The following is an 18,796-nucleotide window of genomic DNA, read 5'->3' as shown; positions in this document are numbered from 1 at the left end:
TTGGAGGCATTTGATTTATAACTTCACCTCGGATATAAACCAGAAGGACTTATTTATTTATGGGGTTGATTTGGTGATCTTTACCATCTGCAGCAACAAGTCTGTTAATCTGCAATCACTATGCATTGGGAAAGGGTGTTTGTTCAAAGAATCATAACCTTTTTTACGGGAGAGACACATCTTACAACAAGGCTTTCTAACACAGGCTTCCGTAGCTCCATTACGCTGGAATGGGATCCTACAACAAAACCGAAGGCATGAATTATAATTGGCTGACAACGACTCGCAAGTTTACTGCATGGGCCTCAACTGTGAACACAAACTAACTTCAAGGCATGCATTGGTCTTTCCTCAAAGTGCTCCACGTTCCCTCAAAATAAATCCGCGTGTGTCGCCATGAAATGAGAGTAAGTCAAGAGTTGGAGAGAAACATTGAGCACTTGGTTAAGTTAGTTCAGGGATTCAACGGGGCCTTATGTCCAATGAGAAACCACACAGCAATCTAACACGGAGGCGCAACAGATATCCCGAGTGCCCTGATGTCAGCTGTGAAGGGTGCATCTCAAACAATGTGTTTGTTCTGTACATTGTGGTAGGAGTACTTATACCTTCTCCATTATAAAACCCTGGACTAAAGTGCCGTAAACCAAATGAAAGACATGGTAGGTGATTGGGGACACTATTGACACCTCCCATGGGGCAATCTGAGATGTGAGGCGCAGTGGCCATGGCATAATAAAGAACTCTGCACCATGCATGCCTTGTTCATCTTCCCTCCTATCATAGTCTAACGACCTTGTGAGAAGAATGTTCATTAACAGTGGCCAATGGCTGGATGCAAAGTAACTGCCGATCAATTCACCAAAGACAGACAATCCTACAACACAATTAGAAGCCCATACAAAGCTGGTTCTCAGATTCAGATCTCACAGCAGAGCTCTACCTGAAATCCTGTCAGTAAATACAATTAGACAAGAAATCACTAACTCTACTCTGATGTGGTCTTGAAAACACAAGCAATTGCTAGTCACCCTTAAGTCTGTTTCCAAGCGTTACAACGTATGGAGTACGTGGAGGGGTTCCACTATGTGTATCTCACCAGCAATAAAGCAGACACGCCACAGCCCCGCATGGAGCGCCATCTTCACTTCTGTGGTCTGGTTCTGTGGCAGGACGATGCCCTCTTCCACGTAGAGCCAATAGTCTGTGCTCACAGCGATACCCACCAGAAGGAGACCGCAGGCTCCAAAGACACTACTGAGCAGGGTCAGTGCTCGACTGCTGCAGTTACTCATCCTAGGAGGCAGGGGGAGCCGAGCAATGAGACCTCGGCACAGCTCTACCTGCAAATAAGTCGACAGAAAGAAGACAAGATGTCAGTTCACTGGTAGCTGCCCATAGACATCAGCACCGTGTATGAATGACGGAATGCCAGGCACAAATACAGGTATGATATGATATGGCATTTATCATGAGGGGCATTTATGACTGTGTGAGATTTCCCACCAAGAAGGGTTCCTTTTAAAAACAAAATGGCAGAAACAAAGTCCATCGCATCAGCATCATCTTTGCTATGGTGCACAGTCTTGTCGGGAGTAGACCTATACACAAACTTGCCTTAGGGCAATGAAAATATGGTACCCGACTTTAGTATGAGCGGAATCTAGAGCTCAAATAAAGATTTTATGGAGGACACAACGAGTTTGACAAAAAAACATTTCTTGCAAGGCCAGTTGTTATTTAGGGGCTGATTCATGGAATTTGTGCACGGAAAAACTGGGATTTGTCTGCCATTCTGCCGCAAATCCCCATTTGTTAAACAGGGATTTGCGGGCAGAATGGCGCACAAATCCCCGTTTTTCGGTACACAAATTCCATGAATCAGCCCCATAGTTGTGAGTTTTAACCTATGAAGGGGGTCAGGAATCCATCCTAAAAAGTAATTTAGGAGGAATGTTCCAAAACACAAGTGACTACAATCTGTACCAGTACTCAACCAGTAATATTGTGACCAAGACTTTGGATATCACATACATGGAGATGTTACATTCTTGGTGCGAATGCCGGTTGTATACTAATTGACCTTTTCACAATTGACCTCGGGAGAAATGACCTTGGGAGAATTTACCTAATTTAGAAGGTCAATTAGGACATATATACAGGGGAAACCCCCCTGGAGCCCCCTACCCAATCCAAAACCCCCTGCAACCCCCCACCCAATCCCCTTATATTATTTATAATACAAAACCAACCCAATACATATATAAAATAACTAAAATAATATAAAGGTAAATTGTGCAAAAGGTCAATTGTTAAAGGTCAATTTGGGTAATACCGCAAATGCCCGCTCCTTTAAAAGGGGTTTGGCAAGTCGGATATCTAAAATTGATATCCTGGAACCTGTAAGGAAAACCAGGATTTTGCTGCAAAAATGAAGAAAAAAATTATATATTCTCAAACACCTCTCAATTTAAAAACTGAAATAGAGCATGAGCGTGCACCAACAATGGGTCACACTCCCAAATGAAATGCATAGAAATGTATTTCCTATTAAATGGCCAAGAAACAAGCAGCTGTCTTAAAGAAAATGGCTCTGGGTTTCTCTTAATGTGACTATGCCATGTCCTCTCTGCAGGCAGATACGCATGTCTGCGGATAATACATGCTGTTGAATGTGTAACATCTGCTTGGCGAGTCGGGCATGCAGACAGGCTATTAACTCTATGCAATGTGCGTCCTAGGCTCCCAGACACAGAGGCAGGCTGTAATATATGTGTTCGTGTGCCGTGCACTAAAGACATGCAGACACTCTTGCCAGCATTGCATCGCGCGCTTCATTTAGAAAGATCCACAGGCACACAGCAATCTATAGGCCGCAGAGCTCCTACTCAATTCTACTCTGAATATTCGCAAAGAAGTTCCAAGATTGGCATTGCAATACTATGGCATGAAAAGAATTCCTGGAGTTCTTGAACATTACTGCCAAATTCTCCAAAATGATCATTATCCTGTCCACGAAACAAATCCACAACACTAGCAGTAAATACATTCACATTCACCCCAATAGCGATCAGTTATCACTAATATGAACAGACTATTACCCCCCAAATGCTGCAAGCACAAGGAACAAAAGGTAACTCCAACACATGCCGATGCGAATCCGAAAATATTCCCAAAATGTTACCAAATGAGGTCAACATGGATCTTAGAACGTTCTAAAATTAGCATCCACATGTTTTAACTAAATATTGTTTCACTATTAGCCGCATAAATGTCCCAACAGTAGTCTCAAATGGCGTTACCTGAATCAGAAAATGTTCCAATGTTAACTCAGAAGTACTTGGCCTTAGTCCCAAAATATTCCAAACTCAGCTCCAACATTCTCTGGACTTTAGTGCTAAAGGTTTCCACCTGCATCACAGACGTTCTCCGCTGCAAGCCGGTCCTCTCCTCAAGTTTGTCTAGAATGAATCTATGAGATTACTGAAAGGCACATCAGCCCCAAAAAGTCCCACCATATAAGCTGTCGCCTGAACAATCTTTGATTTTCCTGTCCAGAGTGTGACAGGGAGCGGCTATGCACAGACACAATGACACACATTTCCCTCAGCGGCAAGAGGGAGGCAGCATTCATGCCTTGTCTGGCACTATTGTCCACAAGGTGACTTCACGCGAATCCCCCAATCTAGCCCTTGATACCTTCATGCGAAGGAAATACATTATGCAAAGGCATGTGGCACAGCAGCGAGGCGTCAATATCCCACATACACTTTGGAAAAGTCATTCATTTCACTTCAAAGCCTTCACTGCAGCCTAATAGCCCACACTTCACACAGTGTGGGCTATTAGGCTGCACTTCGTAGCCACATATGAACCGAAACTATTGCATTCAAGTACAGTGTGGGAGAAATGGTATATGAGGAGAGACACAATGCTTGTATGTGTTGTTTGGTTATTTGCCCATTCGTTGACTGGCCATGGCCATGGTAATCCCTATGGCCATTCCCACCCATTTTCTGCCCCTCCCCACCCAAAACACCTCCTTATGGGAACACTTTCAGCTCAATTTCAAACCTTACGATAACATTTCGCACTCAAAGTCGCTGTCAGTGCTTTTTCAAAGCAGTCTTCTGAGTTATTGACTTAACTGGAGTTCTAAAGATGCAACTGGTGTAATACAAATGTCTTAACTAGGTCTGCCTTCAGCCACCTGGTTTGTATTCAACATGGATTGGGTGCTGGACTGGGATTGAGATAGCATTTTGATGTCCACTGGAAAGTAAAAAAGTTTTAATGTCCCGGGCCTTAATGGGCTGGCTAATGTCGTCCTTAAGAAAGACCCGGAAATATGGGCCTCTATTTTGGAGATATTATTTGATAAGATTTGCCATTCTCGTACCATCCCTGAGTCTTGGAGAAATGCATTTTTGATCCCAGTCGACAAGAAAGGTTGCCGTACTTTACCATCAAATTACTGCCTTCTTTCCTTGTTGGATGTGACAGGGAAGATATTTGCATCCTTTGTCCGTCGCAAACCCCAAAAGTGGGTCAACACTTTCCTTATCCTGGACGATTTCCAAACTGGCTTCTGCCCAAGAAGTTCTGGTCGATAGCTTAATAAGAAGAACCAATATCAGAGAGGTCCTGGGCCTCTATGCTACTTACATAGATTTCCATGCAGCTTTCGATAAAGTAAATCGCACTCGACTGTGGTGTAAACTTGGAGGGACGGGCTGCCCCACGTATCTTCTACAGATCGTGATACATCCACACACAGGTACAAAGGTTCAAGTTAGATTGGATGTAGCCGGCCATTTTACAGATTGGAGAAATACCATCTGGTGGGTAAAACAAGTATGTTTATCGGCCCCCCTATTATTCAATTTGTACATGGCCAATCTCACGCAATGATTGAGAGCAGCTGCCCATTGTCCCTCCCAAGTTAGGCAAGGTCCATACGACCTCCCTTATCTACGCAGACGATCTGGTCATATTTGACCACACATTCACAGGCATGCTGAGATCCCTAAAAGCTCGGGGTGCATATGCTTGGGAGAACTATCTTGATATTGTTTATAACAAAACTAAAGCAATGCTTTATTCACCTCGTCCAAAACGTAAGCTACCTCTAGTCCTGGACCAGAATCTTATAGAAAACGTCTCTAGCTATGCTTACTTAGGCCTGGAATGAGGGTTGCCTGGGCGCTATGCTGAATTACTCTCCATTCAGTCCAAGGGGGAGGCACAGTTGGCAGGCTAATCAGCGGTGGGCTATAGTTTGACTGGTTTTAGGAAACGCTAGATATAGTGCTTTCGCCCAGAAATTCTTTATGGGTTGGAGGCATTAGCAGTGCCCGGCTATGACTGGATTAATATCTTGGAAGGCTGTTTTTGGAAACGACTGTTGACTCTCTCCCAATCAGTCCCCATGGAAATATTGAGGTTAGGATTGGGTTTAACATCTTTGAGGGCCTTGGCCCTGAACCGTAGAGGAGAATTATATCTGTAGACTGTAAATCAGTCCAAAAGTCCTCTCCTGGGCCTTCTGGCAGGGTGCTATGATAAGGAACCTAGTAAACACTAGTAAACAAAAGACTTTTTGAAGCTATTGATTGGTCCCCCATCACTCGTAATATTGATGATAGAGAAGATTGCTATAAGCTTAGACATTCATTCAACAAAATGATTCTATTGTGGGATTGGAATCTTAATTTCACGCTGGAAATTAACATTGTATCAGATCGTGGTGTGGATGTTTTATGAATTTTTAACTCCTCAAAAATATCTCATGAAATCACCCGATTCGGGAGTGAGAAGGCTAATATTAAGACTATGCAATATCCAGCTCCTGGGAATGTCAATCATAGGTCCTAGGCCGGCCTTTGCGTTAAAAGCAGATACTGTAGGATATGCAAATTGCCACATATTTTGGAATCCCCTAGGCACGTCATGACACAATGTAAACAGTTTGGAAGTGTATACATGTGTCATTTGGGAGCATTCGTTGGTGATTAGAATGAGATTAAGAGTGAGATTTTCTAGTTTTAGTGCTTACATTCTGGCTTGCTTCCCCTACAGATTGCCTTATATCATATCTGGGTAGAAGTGGATACACCTTTAAACTCTGTGCCTGTTTAAACTCAAAATGTGGTGAAGACATGTTTTTATGGTTTTATGATTAATTGACATATACTTTTATATGATGAACTTCGAATTTTATATATTTTATGTTGTTGTAAATTGTTCTGATTTTCTCTTTTTATTTTGTATCTGAAAATGTCTTTGAGAGCTAAGCACATTAAATACGTAAATACATAAATAAATATGCACCATGCGTGCCTCTTATTGAAGTCCTGTTAAAAACAAGTATTGGCAAATCCAACAATTTTGGCTTCTATATAAGTATCCATCTTGCACCTGCCACTATCAATGGTCATCAGTGCCAGGCATCTGCCTTTCCAATGCCACCACAAAAGCCCAACATGTTGGTATTGCCAATGCTTGTTTGGATTCTATCTGTGGACCAGCTTTGCACATCGCGTTGAAGTGTAAAGAAAATAAACCTGTTCTTCCTTTTCAGGGAAAGTAGGGAAAAAGGTCAATCAAATATAGCATTCCTTCACCTGACATTTTTGTTAGGAATATCATTTTAACATATCCTTCCCCAAGAAATGTCTGAGGGGTTTCGGGTCCACCACGTATCTCAAAATTACCCTGGAGATATTCCAAAGTTATGATCAAAGTCCCCATGTTAGTCCTGAAATGCAGAGCACTAGACTCATGGGCCCTCATTCCGAGTTTGGAGGTAGCCATGGCGCTATATGCGCCATGGCTGCCTCCAAAACCGGTTCCGACTCCCACCTGGTTCAATGGGGACTTACCGGTCTAGTCCGACCTTTGCGAGACCAGTAAGTCCCCATCGAAAAAGGCAATCCCCATTCCCATTTGAGCCCCCATAGGGCTCAATCGGAATGGGGAGGGAGCAAATAACGGTACCGCAATTTGTGGTACCGTTATTTGATCTAAAGTCCCTTAACGGGTCCCGTCCTTAACACCTGGTAAAACCAGGCATTAAGGAAGGGACCCGCTAAGGGTACTCGGAATAGGGCACAAAGGGATTACCGGCAACGGTGTCCTTACCGGTGCCCGGTATCCCTTTTGCGCCAAACTCGGAATGAGGCCCATGGTGTTACTGAATTATCACAGAAATGTTTCAATGACAGACACCACAGCTCTTTAATGTTTTCTTTAACACAACCCCAGCACCGACACAACAATAGCCCTTACTTACTGCAAAGACACAAATGAAAACTAGCAGTAGTCCTAGAAGTCACCATCAACCATCTTATACATTTCCAACAGTGCTCCCCAGATTTACACCAAAATACAGCTACATTATCCCCACAATGGTCCAATGCTAGGCACACAAGGAGAAAGGAAGGGAACAAGGTAGAGAAGGAGAGCATGATGTTTTTCAAATATGTCTTCACTCATATTTCTATATCACACTATTACACTGTAAATATGTTATTTATAGCCAGACTCTGTTTGCCAAAGCCTATTGCTAAAGTGTTAAGCTATTACAAAAACAGAATCAGAATTCATCTCTAGTGAATTCATAATAAACACTGTATTGTCTAATTCATCATCCTCCAATAAGTCTTTCTGGAGTGGGGTGACTAGTGGTGGAAACACAGCTGACATCCACAACATCTATGCATGAGGGCGCAGAGCCGCGGAGGCGCAGTATCAGCAATGAACACAACAGCTGGATGTCTGCAATTAGGTATGAATGTAAAATTCACTACAATGGACGTGTTTGAATGGATTGAGGCCAGCGTCACAAGTTGTGCACACTAGTCGATATTTTTAATTTAAAAAAAAAAAATTCAGGATCGAGGGTGAGGACTCGGGGTGCTTTACTTTGAATGAGGATAACTTGCAAGGGAGTAGAAAGGGGTCAAGGACTTTCTCCAAAGAAATGCAGTTGTGGAAATCTGAGAATTAAGCATAAATAGAAGAGTCAGCATCATTTGTGGAAAGACTCACATCTCTCATGCGGTATCGAATGCAATTACATTTTTTCATTTTAATATCTTACCAATGTGTTCCTTCATAATAAAAGTATGAATGTGCACGTTTCACTGAATATTAGCGTTTCTATTCCTGAGTTAAAAAAAAACCTTTAAATCGTCTGTGTTCATCATTCGATTGAACCTACTGCAAATCTCGGCAATAGTGTCACATGCACTCCTCAGTGAGCGGTGATCCTTATCTAACACCAGAATGCATTGATAAGACTATGCACTATTGACACCCTGGAAGGGGGCAGTAGCCAATCAGGTTGCGCAGAACTCGGGCTGGATTCTCTGGAATAAGTCTGCGTTCTGAACAGCCTGACTGCTGCTGGCCAGGGTCCCTTCCCGCGCCCCCTTCCTTACCTCCCATCTCCTCACCTCTTAGCACCGGTGTAGTTCCCACGTGGGTGCTAAGAGTGTTTCAGTAAAAAAGAAAAGAAAAAAACATACTAATGGTTTGGCATGGCGCCGCATCATAGTCTCCCAACTCTGTTTCCTTGTTGATGATATGATGGTCATCAAAATAGAAAAGGGAACTGTAATCTAAAGCTTGGCTCCGCGCAGCACTGCACAGTATGTTTCTTTTTTAATTATACACCATTAGCATCCACGTAGGAAAGTGCACGAGTGCTAATGGCGATATAACCCTCGGGGTCACACTGACCACCTCCGGTAATGGCCCACCACCTGCATTAAGGGGCCTTTGCTTTGTTTGGGCCCTAAGCTTGGGCGGCAGGTTGTTACCGGCTGTGTCATCCCGCCTTCTCAGGTTACATCGCCATATTAATATCAAATCCTGTGCTCCAGTCTTTTTCCATCTCCCCAGGATAAATAATTAGAGGGCAGGCCTGGATGGGAATGGTTTCTGTGATACAGCTCTGCCGATATCTCATACTGTTCCTTAACTGCCTTTCTTCCATGACATTACGGCCACATATCACTGAATATAAAATCGCCTCCCTCCACCACAAAATCAAAATCTCAGTCCCGATCAATCCCGCCATGAGCTACATGAGAATGTAACCTCCTTCCCTTTACAGCTGTGCAGCCCAACCACAAGAACTACTTCAACCAACTGTTTCCTGCCCCAAACTCCCTGAAACACATTAACCCCCGAGGAGATCATCAGTTCAATGATGCTGGGCCAGAAATGCTAGGACCACTTTGTCCCAATCAGTCCAAGGTGCAATATTCAATGGGTTAATTTGTTCTGCTTCCACTTTGTTCTAATTCCTTGCACATGGTGAAGGTCAGCCCTCTAGTGCAGGAGGTGCCCAGGGCTTTCCCTGGACCACCTGAACTGAGAGCAAATGGTGAGGAGTGGAACATGAGGGATGAATCTGAGAAATGCAAGAGCACCCTTGATGAACAAGTCTCTCCAAAAATGAGTGTGATATCAGAGCGCCATCAATTTGGTATGGGGGCAAAGGGACTCATAGACAGTGTCTCTTCCAATAGACACTTGGGGTCAGTATATAATGAGGTGGCAGCAGATACGTGATAGGTTCTAGCTCAAAGGAGGCCCTCGGGCGTGAGGCGATCGCATGGCCAAATGAATCGAGCATAAGATGTTGCGAGGAAGTTAGTTTATAAGCAAGAGATCAGTTTGACCAAACCTAGAGGACCATGTCAACACCGAAAAAAATAGCGGTGAAAAAATACCAAATGAGGGTGATTGATTTCAAACATGACTCGAATGCACCCAGAATGTGTGACATGTGCGACAGGCCCAGACCTGCAGCGAATGTTAAGGGATCTCCTAGTTTAATGGATCGATGTGACTGATAGGGAAACGTTTTTTTAAAGAAACAAATGTGATCTTTTTTTTCAGATACTCAAGTCATCCATATTCCCAAGATGCCTGGGAAGGTTTTCTTGAATGGACATAGATGACTTGTCTCTGCTAGATTTCACGGCAGCCGTATTTTGCTGTTGGGATATTTCACTGAAATAACGTAACCAGTGGACTCATATGCAGACAGAGTACATACATAAGACTACCTTGGGTGTCCCCGGGCTTTCTCCCCCACCCCAGGTAGCACACGACACATTGCTTTGGTGTTGTCAAATAAAAGGCTGTGGAATTTGTATTTACACAGATATGGTCATAACAAACATAATCATAATAACGTAACCATAATATGCTGTACTTTTGGGCACCCTGTCCTGAGTTTGCCCCCTCTGGTCCGTGCCGCCTTCCTTGTCCCAAGACAGTGTGGTCACCGTACGGTGGCCTGTCTTCTTTCAGGAGACTGAAGATACCTAGGCAGGGGAGTACTGTCTTATAGGACCCAGGCTGGCCCTGGGCCCTTGTGCCTGTGTGGGGGGCTGTACCGCCAGGCCCCCCCAGTCAGCTGGTGCTGGCGCATCAGCACCCGGGGTGCTTTCTCTTGTTGTTGCCCTGCCTGTTTCCTTCCTGCCCTACCTGGGTGCTTAGCACCTCTTTGGAAGGAAGGGCAAGGTGTTGTTTAACACCTTGCCCTTCATTCTCCTTTTCCCAGGCTGGCGACTGCGTGTCGCCATGTAGGGGTGAAGGGGAGAGGGAGAGCGCCGCCCATTTCTGTTGGGCTGTTGCTCAACCCTCTGCCCCGCCTGGCAGCCCTGGGGCACCAGTTACCCGACCCCGCTTGGTACCTTGCAGCGTTGTCCAGAATGTATGGGAAGAAGTCTGAAAGCCATAGTGTGTAGCAGGGGCAAAGGCGCGTCCTTGCTGGGATGACATGAAGAAAATAAATACATTATCAGGTTAGATTCCAATGCTGCCTGGCGAGCAATGGTTGCAGTTTTCTGTAATCAAGAGGAAACTGATAAGAGTCTGTGCTCTGCTGTGCTCTCAATCAGGCTAGCATGTTTGCCTTATTATGTCAATCACATCATGTTGAAGTGCAGGCCAATGTTTTCTGTTACATATGGACACGATCCGCCAACCTATAAAAACATTCTATTTGCATGGGTCACTCTCATTGGTAAACCAGAGGTGTCCTCTTTGAGTGGTGAGGTGAGGCAGTCGAACACGGTTGCTGCACGCTGGGCTCCTGTGCATTCGTACTGAGCGATGCTTTTTTTTCTTGAAATTCGGCCCTTAGAGACAAAAGAGAGAGGGAGAAAGAGAGAGAGAGAGAGAGAGAGAGAGAGGAAGGGGACAATCAAGGCGGCATAGACATGCAGATGCAGTCCCGTGACTCATTCTTACAATGTCACTTTCCCTGGCAGGGAATCTCTTTAATAGACGAGAAATGCAGGAGTGAGAAAAGGCTGACGTGACAAAATGCCATTTGCAAGGACCACACACAGAGGCAGGCGTATTCACGCGACAGTAGCCTGCTTGACTTGCAGAATTCTCCTGGGCCTGGAAGACGAACGCATCCCGCCTCCGTCTGCATTCTTGCGCCATTCCCTGCTAGGCCTGCGTGCGCGCGCGCTCCCTCCCCTACGCTGCCATCGCCTTTTCCATCCCCGCCACGTGCGCGCACCTTGCCACTGCAGTTTTGCTAAACCTTGAAGACTATGCTGAGGTATGTTTTCTACATTGCGGGAATAGGGATGAATTTAAAGCATGGGGAGGGACTGCATTTGCCTTGAAAGAATGAAGCGGACTGACTCACAGTCCAAAACACCCGCCTCTGCAATATAGCACTGCGCTATGTCCAAAAGCTGTTAACCACATGCTCATGTGAGTTTGTTAAGGTGGCGTTATGTTGCTCAGCTGTGTGAATTCCTAATTTATCACAGGCAAACAACGTAAGGGGCACACGGAGAGGAAAGACCTGTGCTTCCCCCTGCAAGACCAACGAGAGACGACCCGCAGGACGAGATAGAGTGATTGGCAGCTGATGGCCCAACAGTTTGGTTAGCAGGAGTTGGGGCGTCCCCCATGCTGACGTGCATGCTCCGGAGATGCATGTTTCTCGTGGAAACGCCTAGCTATAGCCGCATGCTGCGCATCTCAGACACGCCAACGAGATTGCAACTGCCATGGCGGTCTTGAGGGTGACCGGAGGAGTGGTACAAGAGGAGGGGGAAGAAAGAGGCAAGAAAGATATTGGTAGGTGCCCACATAGAGCCGCTTCTGTGGGGGTCCAGCGAGCAGTTCTGGTCTGTGGATCCCCCTGCTGCATGTGGGCCTAAAACGGGTAAGGGTTAGCAGTAGTCTGTGAAAGGGAGAATAGAGGCATCACAAGTTTGTTGGGACCTTTCTTGGGGCAAAGGGCTTGTGATGTCAGTGACCAGTGGGGCACACTCAGTGGGAGTGAACTCGGGTGTCATCATGGGCTTTAATGGAGAAGGCAGTCGTTGAGTGAGCCACCCATCTCCCCACAGTGTTGGAGGCCAGCGTGGTGATACCAAGGAGAAGTGGTGCAAATAAAAGGAAGATTCAGAGATTTGAGGAAGGGCAGAGGAATGAAGGTGAAGAGAGGACCAGTGAGTCCAGAGTAGGTGTGGAAAAGAAAAGGTGCCGCAGGTGAGATATGGGGGCAGAGTTGAAAAAAATATTGGAACATCATAGGTGTGTAGTGTCGTGGCCATCGCCACCACCTGAAGAGCTGAATGTGGGTAGGTTTTCAGACTCTGAAAGGGACTTGGGGAACCGGGGGTGAAAATCACTACTGCATTGGACAAAAAAGTGTCCAGTTTGGCTGAATGAAGAAAACTAGCGTTACTTATACGATGAAGGCCAGGTGTCAGAGGCAGGAGATTGAATCAACCCAAATGGGGAAAGAGAGGGAGGCGATGGGGACCCAAATGAGAAGGAGTGATCGGGAGGTTTTGTGAGATGGGATGGGTGAAGAGGGCATGGTTTTTAGTTTTGGCAAGAAGGAAGCCTTGTGTGGGGCTGGGCAAGCAGTAGATGGATGTGGAAATGAATGGGACCTGGCTGCTGTTGGTTTGGGATAGTCCCTGTTGAGGCCAACGGTGGTACAAGGGGAGAAGAGGCATGGTGAGAAACCCCTGGGAAGGTGAAAGTGGAGGAATAGATGTCGCCCTGGGATCGAGTTACTGTGACAAGGAGAAGCAGATCCTCGTGGTATGCACGTGGTGGGGGGATCAGATAGTGATGCTGTACTAAGCAGACCCAGGACAGTAGGTAAGGAAGGGCAAGTGGGAAGGGAAAAGGGGGACGATCGGATCGATGATGGGAAGTGGACGTGGCACAAAAGGATGCAGGGCCTGTGAGCATCCAAAAATAATGTTGGCATTGGGACAGGCAAAGCATGAGATGCGTTGATGAGAAGGGGTAGACCATTGGAGTGAGGGTCTGCGGATTGAGAAATGAGGGACGCAGAGCAGAGGAGGTCAGGCGGTCAGGAGGTGAAACTAAAGAGGATCAGAGTTTAAGTGGGGTGCCACAAATCGCTAAAGAAGGCCTCCAGAGCTGTGAGGAACTAAGTGTTAAGATGGATTTCTAAACTCTGACCTGGTGGGCAGAAGTTTAGAAGGCCAGCCTAGTTTCTTGGAACAGGGTAACCTCTGGACAAACCAGACCAATCAAGGTAGCTTTGACAGGCAGTCAAGACTAAGTCTCAAGAGGGGTGAGGGTGACTGAAAGACCTCAATGAGCACACAGAGCAAAGACACTTACAAATTACTCCAGGCAGGAGTTATATTAAAAATATAGACACATTTATTACAAGGCCTTTGTAACATAGACCATAGCAAAAGAATCACAGTAACTCTAAGAAAACCAACACATCACAATCCATACATTATATATAAAGACCATAGGGGTGCAAAGGGTTAACTGCACAAAATATGCCGACAACCTAGATGGGAAGGAAACAGGCAGTGCGGGTAATCTTTAGGCCCAGTTCAACATCGAGAATACAGCGAACTAAGACGCAGTACAAGCCCTAAGAAGAGGGGAGCCTTGTGCTCAATAGTACATGCAATGCAAACACATGCGGTTGTTCCAATGGGCAAAATGGGGTCTCTTCAGGGGTCCCTAGCAGCTCAGGAAGGTGGATGAGGCGATGAAGAATAAGTTCCCACTATTCAAGAAGGACCCCCACTTGAAGGCAGAGGCAGTTCGGGAGTTCGGGATGGAGTTGCTATTTCGCAATAGCAGTGGAAAGGAGAGGGGACCTCAGGCGCCACTTGTGCATAAACATCGGATCTTGCGTTAGGGGCCACCGGTTGGGGTATTGAGAACTCACCAGTCCCCGACGCAATTGGACCCAAACTTCAGCAAGTCAGTCCACTTCGCTTGCAGGTTCGAATGTGGCAAAAAGGACGTCTCGGCCCCTTTCTGTTCCTGAGATACAACGATTATTCCCAAACGGGACAGTGGCGATTTCTCCGCTCCAGGTGGATGAATTGACCCAGTTTCACTGCAGCGGGCTTCAGGGGCAAGAGGGTCACAAATGCAGTGGAATTGCAAAGTATGCCAAGTTTTGAGGGCCTCCTCGAAATGACAGCGGAGACAGACCAAAGGTCCTGCGTAAGCTGGTCAGCCCACTGGTTGGCCTAGGGACACTTCCGAAAAAGCTTACTTGCAGGGTTTGATGAAGGTGCCGAGAATAGTTGGTCCCACTATTCCAATGGGTTGAAGCGTCTTCGCAGACCTTCTAGGATGACCAGATGCAGAGGGGTCCCACGGGACGACAGCAGGCTCAGGGTACCAAATCTTCCAGCGGGTCACCAGCGGTTCCTCAACTCAGCTTCGTAGTTGCAGGATAGTTGGAGCCTATCCTTTGTTCAGTAAGAACTCAGGAGATCGACCTGGTAGTGGAGTTTTCAGCCTTCTCTTATCCAAAGTTCCCTCGCGCAAAACAGAGAGGACCCAATGGGAGATCTGCTCACAAACACTCACTCCATATATGGACCAATCATAGACCACTGTGGTCTCAGCCATTCAGGGCACTCCAGACTCTCTGGCAACCAGGATTTATATTGGACTCAGACATCCCACCCCACATCCTGGAGGCACACACATAAGGCATGCAGAAGCCCGCGAAAGCATTGCGTTTTGTGGGAAAGTGCATGACCAAATAAGGACTGGCCCGGGTCGACTCGACCCGGGGAAGGTTAAGAGGCAAGATGGCCAAATGACAGGACAAAGAACCTTGTGGCATGGCCATTTTGGAGCCATGCACCTATTTGTACCAAATGCAGTTAAAGCGGTAATATGGCAGGAAAGGCTTAAAAATAATGTGAAACGATAGCTGACACCAGTCCTGTCCATGACACACCTGCACAGTTCATAAAAAGTCCAGTGAGAGTATCTACATGGCACACTTGTAACATGTTCCACAAAAGTTGCAACATGAGGAAAGCACTAAGGGAAACAAAGTCTCCCAGTACTGACTGTCTTAAGGGCATGTCAGTTTTCCAATAAAAAGTGAGTGAAAGCCCAGAGGAGTGCAGCTGAAGGCTGTGCTTCTCTGGCAAAGTCAGTCAACGATGTCTAAACAGCACCAAAAAAGTTTGGGGGTTGACACATGGAGGGAAAATTACATACAATTATGAAATCTTTCCTAACAGTAAGCAAGCACCAAAGAAGTCCCCCAGCACAGTGAGGGTGTCAACAGAAACACAGACTGGGGCACAGTGAGGGGTAGCAGAGGGTACACGAATGCCCGACGCAGACCTGGCAGAACTAACTTGCTTGGGGATGGCAAAGCTGCTTGGATCGCATTTAAAGAAGGCCTGGAGCAGAAGATATGGGCGAGCTTGCTTGTTGAGGTATTCAGATTGTTGTAGCAAGAAGTGAGCTGCAAAGAGGCTTCTATGGTTGAAGAGAGAAAACTGGACTGAAGGACTAGGGTTCCAACGACGATTGAAAATTGGACATCAGCCTTGCCAATATATACCAGTATGTATTGCAAAACATTCCCGGATTGGGACATTGCACGGGTTGAAATATTTGGTCTTGATAAAGAAGTCCTGGGTTGTTTTTTAAGGTTTTGCTTGGTTATGGTAGGATGAGCATTTGCACTCTAGATTGGGAGATGACCAGTCTGTGGCATGCGGCAAGCATGACACTGAACTATGGTTATGGTGGAAGGCACCCACTGGACGTATGCTGGGCTACATCACTGCACAGGTGATGGTGTGAAGGTTTTACAGAAGGGCTAATTCACTTTTGGTGGTTTGGAGCACAAAAGTGGTATCGGCTATGGATGTGAGTTTTAGGCACTCTTACTTCCTAATAATTCTAAGTTCCACCAACCGGTCTCCTCATAGCATGCTGAGATTTGAGTTGGAGGGTACTATCTTTCCACGTGTTGTTAGGTGGGATTGCATTAAAAATGGGTGGTTTGGAACATGATGCACCACTGTGTCGCATGTTTTCTGGAAATTGATCCACCATCATTCAATTACATTTAAAATTTCCAAAATAGCCTAGTGAAGTGCATACCCACCGTGCGGATGGTCGAATTCCTCACAAGGAAGTTGCAGACGTGGTAGAAAGAAACATTAATGTGCTCTTCTTGGAGGCCCAGGTACCTGAGTTAATGATTTCACTGATGGGAATTTTGTCATAAAAGGAGAAGGGAGCGTTCAGGATGATCCATCATTTCTCATTGCTGCTAGAAGAATCAGTCAATGAGTACATCAATACGAAGCACAGCAAGGTGATGTACTCCGGCATGGATGAAATAATGGCACTAGTGAGAAGGTGTGGAAAGGGGACTGAGATGAGTAATTAAGACATCAAATCAGTGATTCAAACCCCCAATGCAAAGTGTATTTAACATAATTAGGTATTAGATTTGAAGGAAAATTCTATGTGGACGAGGCTCTGCCCATTGATGTTCAGTAGCATGTGCTCTACTCAAAAGTTGTTGCTCTTTTCTGGAATGAGATCTAGGAAATGGACAGAATTGACCCAGATCGTGAATAATTTGGATGATTGTGTGCATCATGGTGAATATGCCAGGCTACTGAAGGCCTTCCAACAGCTGCAACGCAACTTGGGCATTACCCTAGTTCCAGAGAAGATAAAGGGTCTGGCGGTGGTATTGACTTTCATGGGAATTCAGCTGGCATTAGTGCTATGGAATAATGGCGGCCAGATGTTTGTGTGGAAGAGATTGCCAACCAGAAGAAGTGAGAGGCTCTGAAAGTGAAAAAGCTTTTGGGCACTTGAACTTCACATGATATGATATATGATCGTTTTTTTTATATGGCGCCGATACACAATGTGTTTCAAAGCACTTCAAGGCAAGGGAAATACATTGACATTTTTACAGGTCATGAAGGGTAAGGATGTGAAATTAACTATCATACTCAGCCTGCCGACATTTCGTTTGTGCAAGAGCTAAGACATAGACAAGGAAGGGAGGAGGAGAGTAGGAAGAACATGGAAACAGACAGGCGACTACCGTACTAGGCCTGACAACATTTCTGGAAGAGCTGGAGAAAACGTGAGGGAGAGGGTTGCAGAAAGGGAGGGAGGGAACAAAACAAGCGACTATCATACTAGGCCTGACGACATTTCATATATTGCTGGAGAGGATTGGGGGGGAAACAAGTAAGGGGAGGGGAGTGGAGACAGATGAGGTTGCTATAATACTAGGTCCAGGGAAAATTCTGATAGAGTAAGTGCATAGAAGAAAGTAGAGGGAGGAGGGGAGGAGATAGGAAAAGGGAGAAAGGGAGAGGAGGAGAGAACAGAGACTAAGCAGGCAAAAAGAGTGGAGAAGCAAGAGGAGATAGAGAAAACAATTGCAGAAGTCAGTAGTAACACATAATGTTGCAAGCCTGGAAACACGATGAAGATGGGAACAGCATGATTTAGGGCCACCATGAGAAAGGGTGATGCACTGTGAATCAATGAAGTCCTTAAAAGTCAAATCCAACATTGGCCACAAGGTGGTGATGGTGAAACCAGAATATATCAGGACAGACTCCTGCAGAAGTAGGCTGGGGGGGATTGGGAGCAGGGTAGAAGAATCATGCAAAACAGGCAACACCAGTGCGCCAGAAGGGGGGGGGGCACAAGGGAACATCACGGGGGGAGCAGAGGGGTGGGGATGGCCTGTGGGGACAGAAGGAGTAAACACATGTTGGTGCATGCTTACCTGCTGTCTGAGCAATTGCAGTTTTCTTTGACTGCCCTTTGCTTTGGATGCCCGGGCAAGAGACGCCCTTGATCTAATAGTTAAGAGAAGGAAAGAAGAGGCAGGGCTAAGAAGGTGGGCAGGGCTTAGGCTTAGGTTTAGGCCAGGTGACTAAGATCCACTTGCACCGGCTCCCCCTCTGCAAAGGAAATGAGGCTGGAGGGCTCCTTAAGTAGGGAAAAAGAGTTGCAACCAGGAAGGCATCAGGTGGGCGGGGCTTTATAAGTGAGAAAAACGAGTGGCAACCAGGAAGGCATCAGTTGGGCTTGGCTTGGGCCAGGTGACCAAGATCACCTTGCACCTGCTCCCCATCTGCAAAGGAAAAGAGGCTGAAGGGCTCCTTAAGTAGAGAAAAAGAATAGCAACCAGGAAGGCATCAGGTGGGTGGGGCTTGCTAAATGGGGACAAAGAGCAGCAACCAGGAGGGGACCAGGTGGGTGGGACTTAGGCCAGGTGACCAAGATCCACTTGCACCTGCTCCCCATCTGCAAAGGAAAAGAGGCTGGAGGGCTCCTTAAATAGGGAAAAAGAGCGGCAACCAGGAAGGCACCAGGCGGGTCAACATATAGGTTGACAGCCCAGGAGAGGGTTTTCTGCAGGCAGTTGATGTTGACTTAAGAAACCACATCACAGGATTGAGGTGACAGTGCATGTCAA

At 46.1% G+C, this 18,796-nt stretch overlaps 1 protein-coding gene across 3 annotated transcripts in view; it reads right to left on the bottom strand.

Annotated features, from left to right (window-relative positions):
* The window catches only part of CACNG7 (calcium voltage-gated channel auxiliary subunit gamma 7), a 255,534-nt gene that overhangs the window by 129,974 nt on the left and 106,764 nt on the right, over positions 1–18,796 (bottom strand). For all 3 annotated transcript variants that reach the window (XM_069637370.1, XM_069637369.1, XM_069637373.1), the window contains exon 2: positions 1,100–1,343. In XM_069637370.1, the coding sequence (XP_069493471.1) occupies positions 1,100–1,295 (196 nt within the window). In that variant the 5' untranslated portion in view covers positions 1,296–1,343. The remainder of the gene's footprint in view (positions 1–1,099; positions 1,344–18,796) is intronic.

This window comes from Ambystoma mexicanum, chromosome 1q (assembly GCF_040938575.1).
Source record: "Ambystoma mexicanum isolate Mex_15411 chromosome 1q, UKY_AmexF1_1, whole genome shotgun sequence".
In the NCBI taxonomy this organism is placed as follows: domain Eukaryota; kingdom Metazoa; phylum Chordata; class Amphibia; order Caudata; family Ambystomatidae; genus Ambystoma; species Ambystoma mexicanum.
This window is presented reverse-complemented; position numbering and strand designations above follow the sequence as displayed.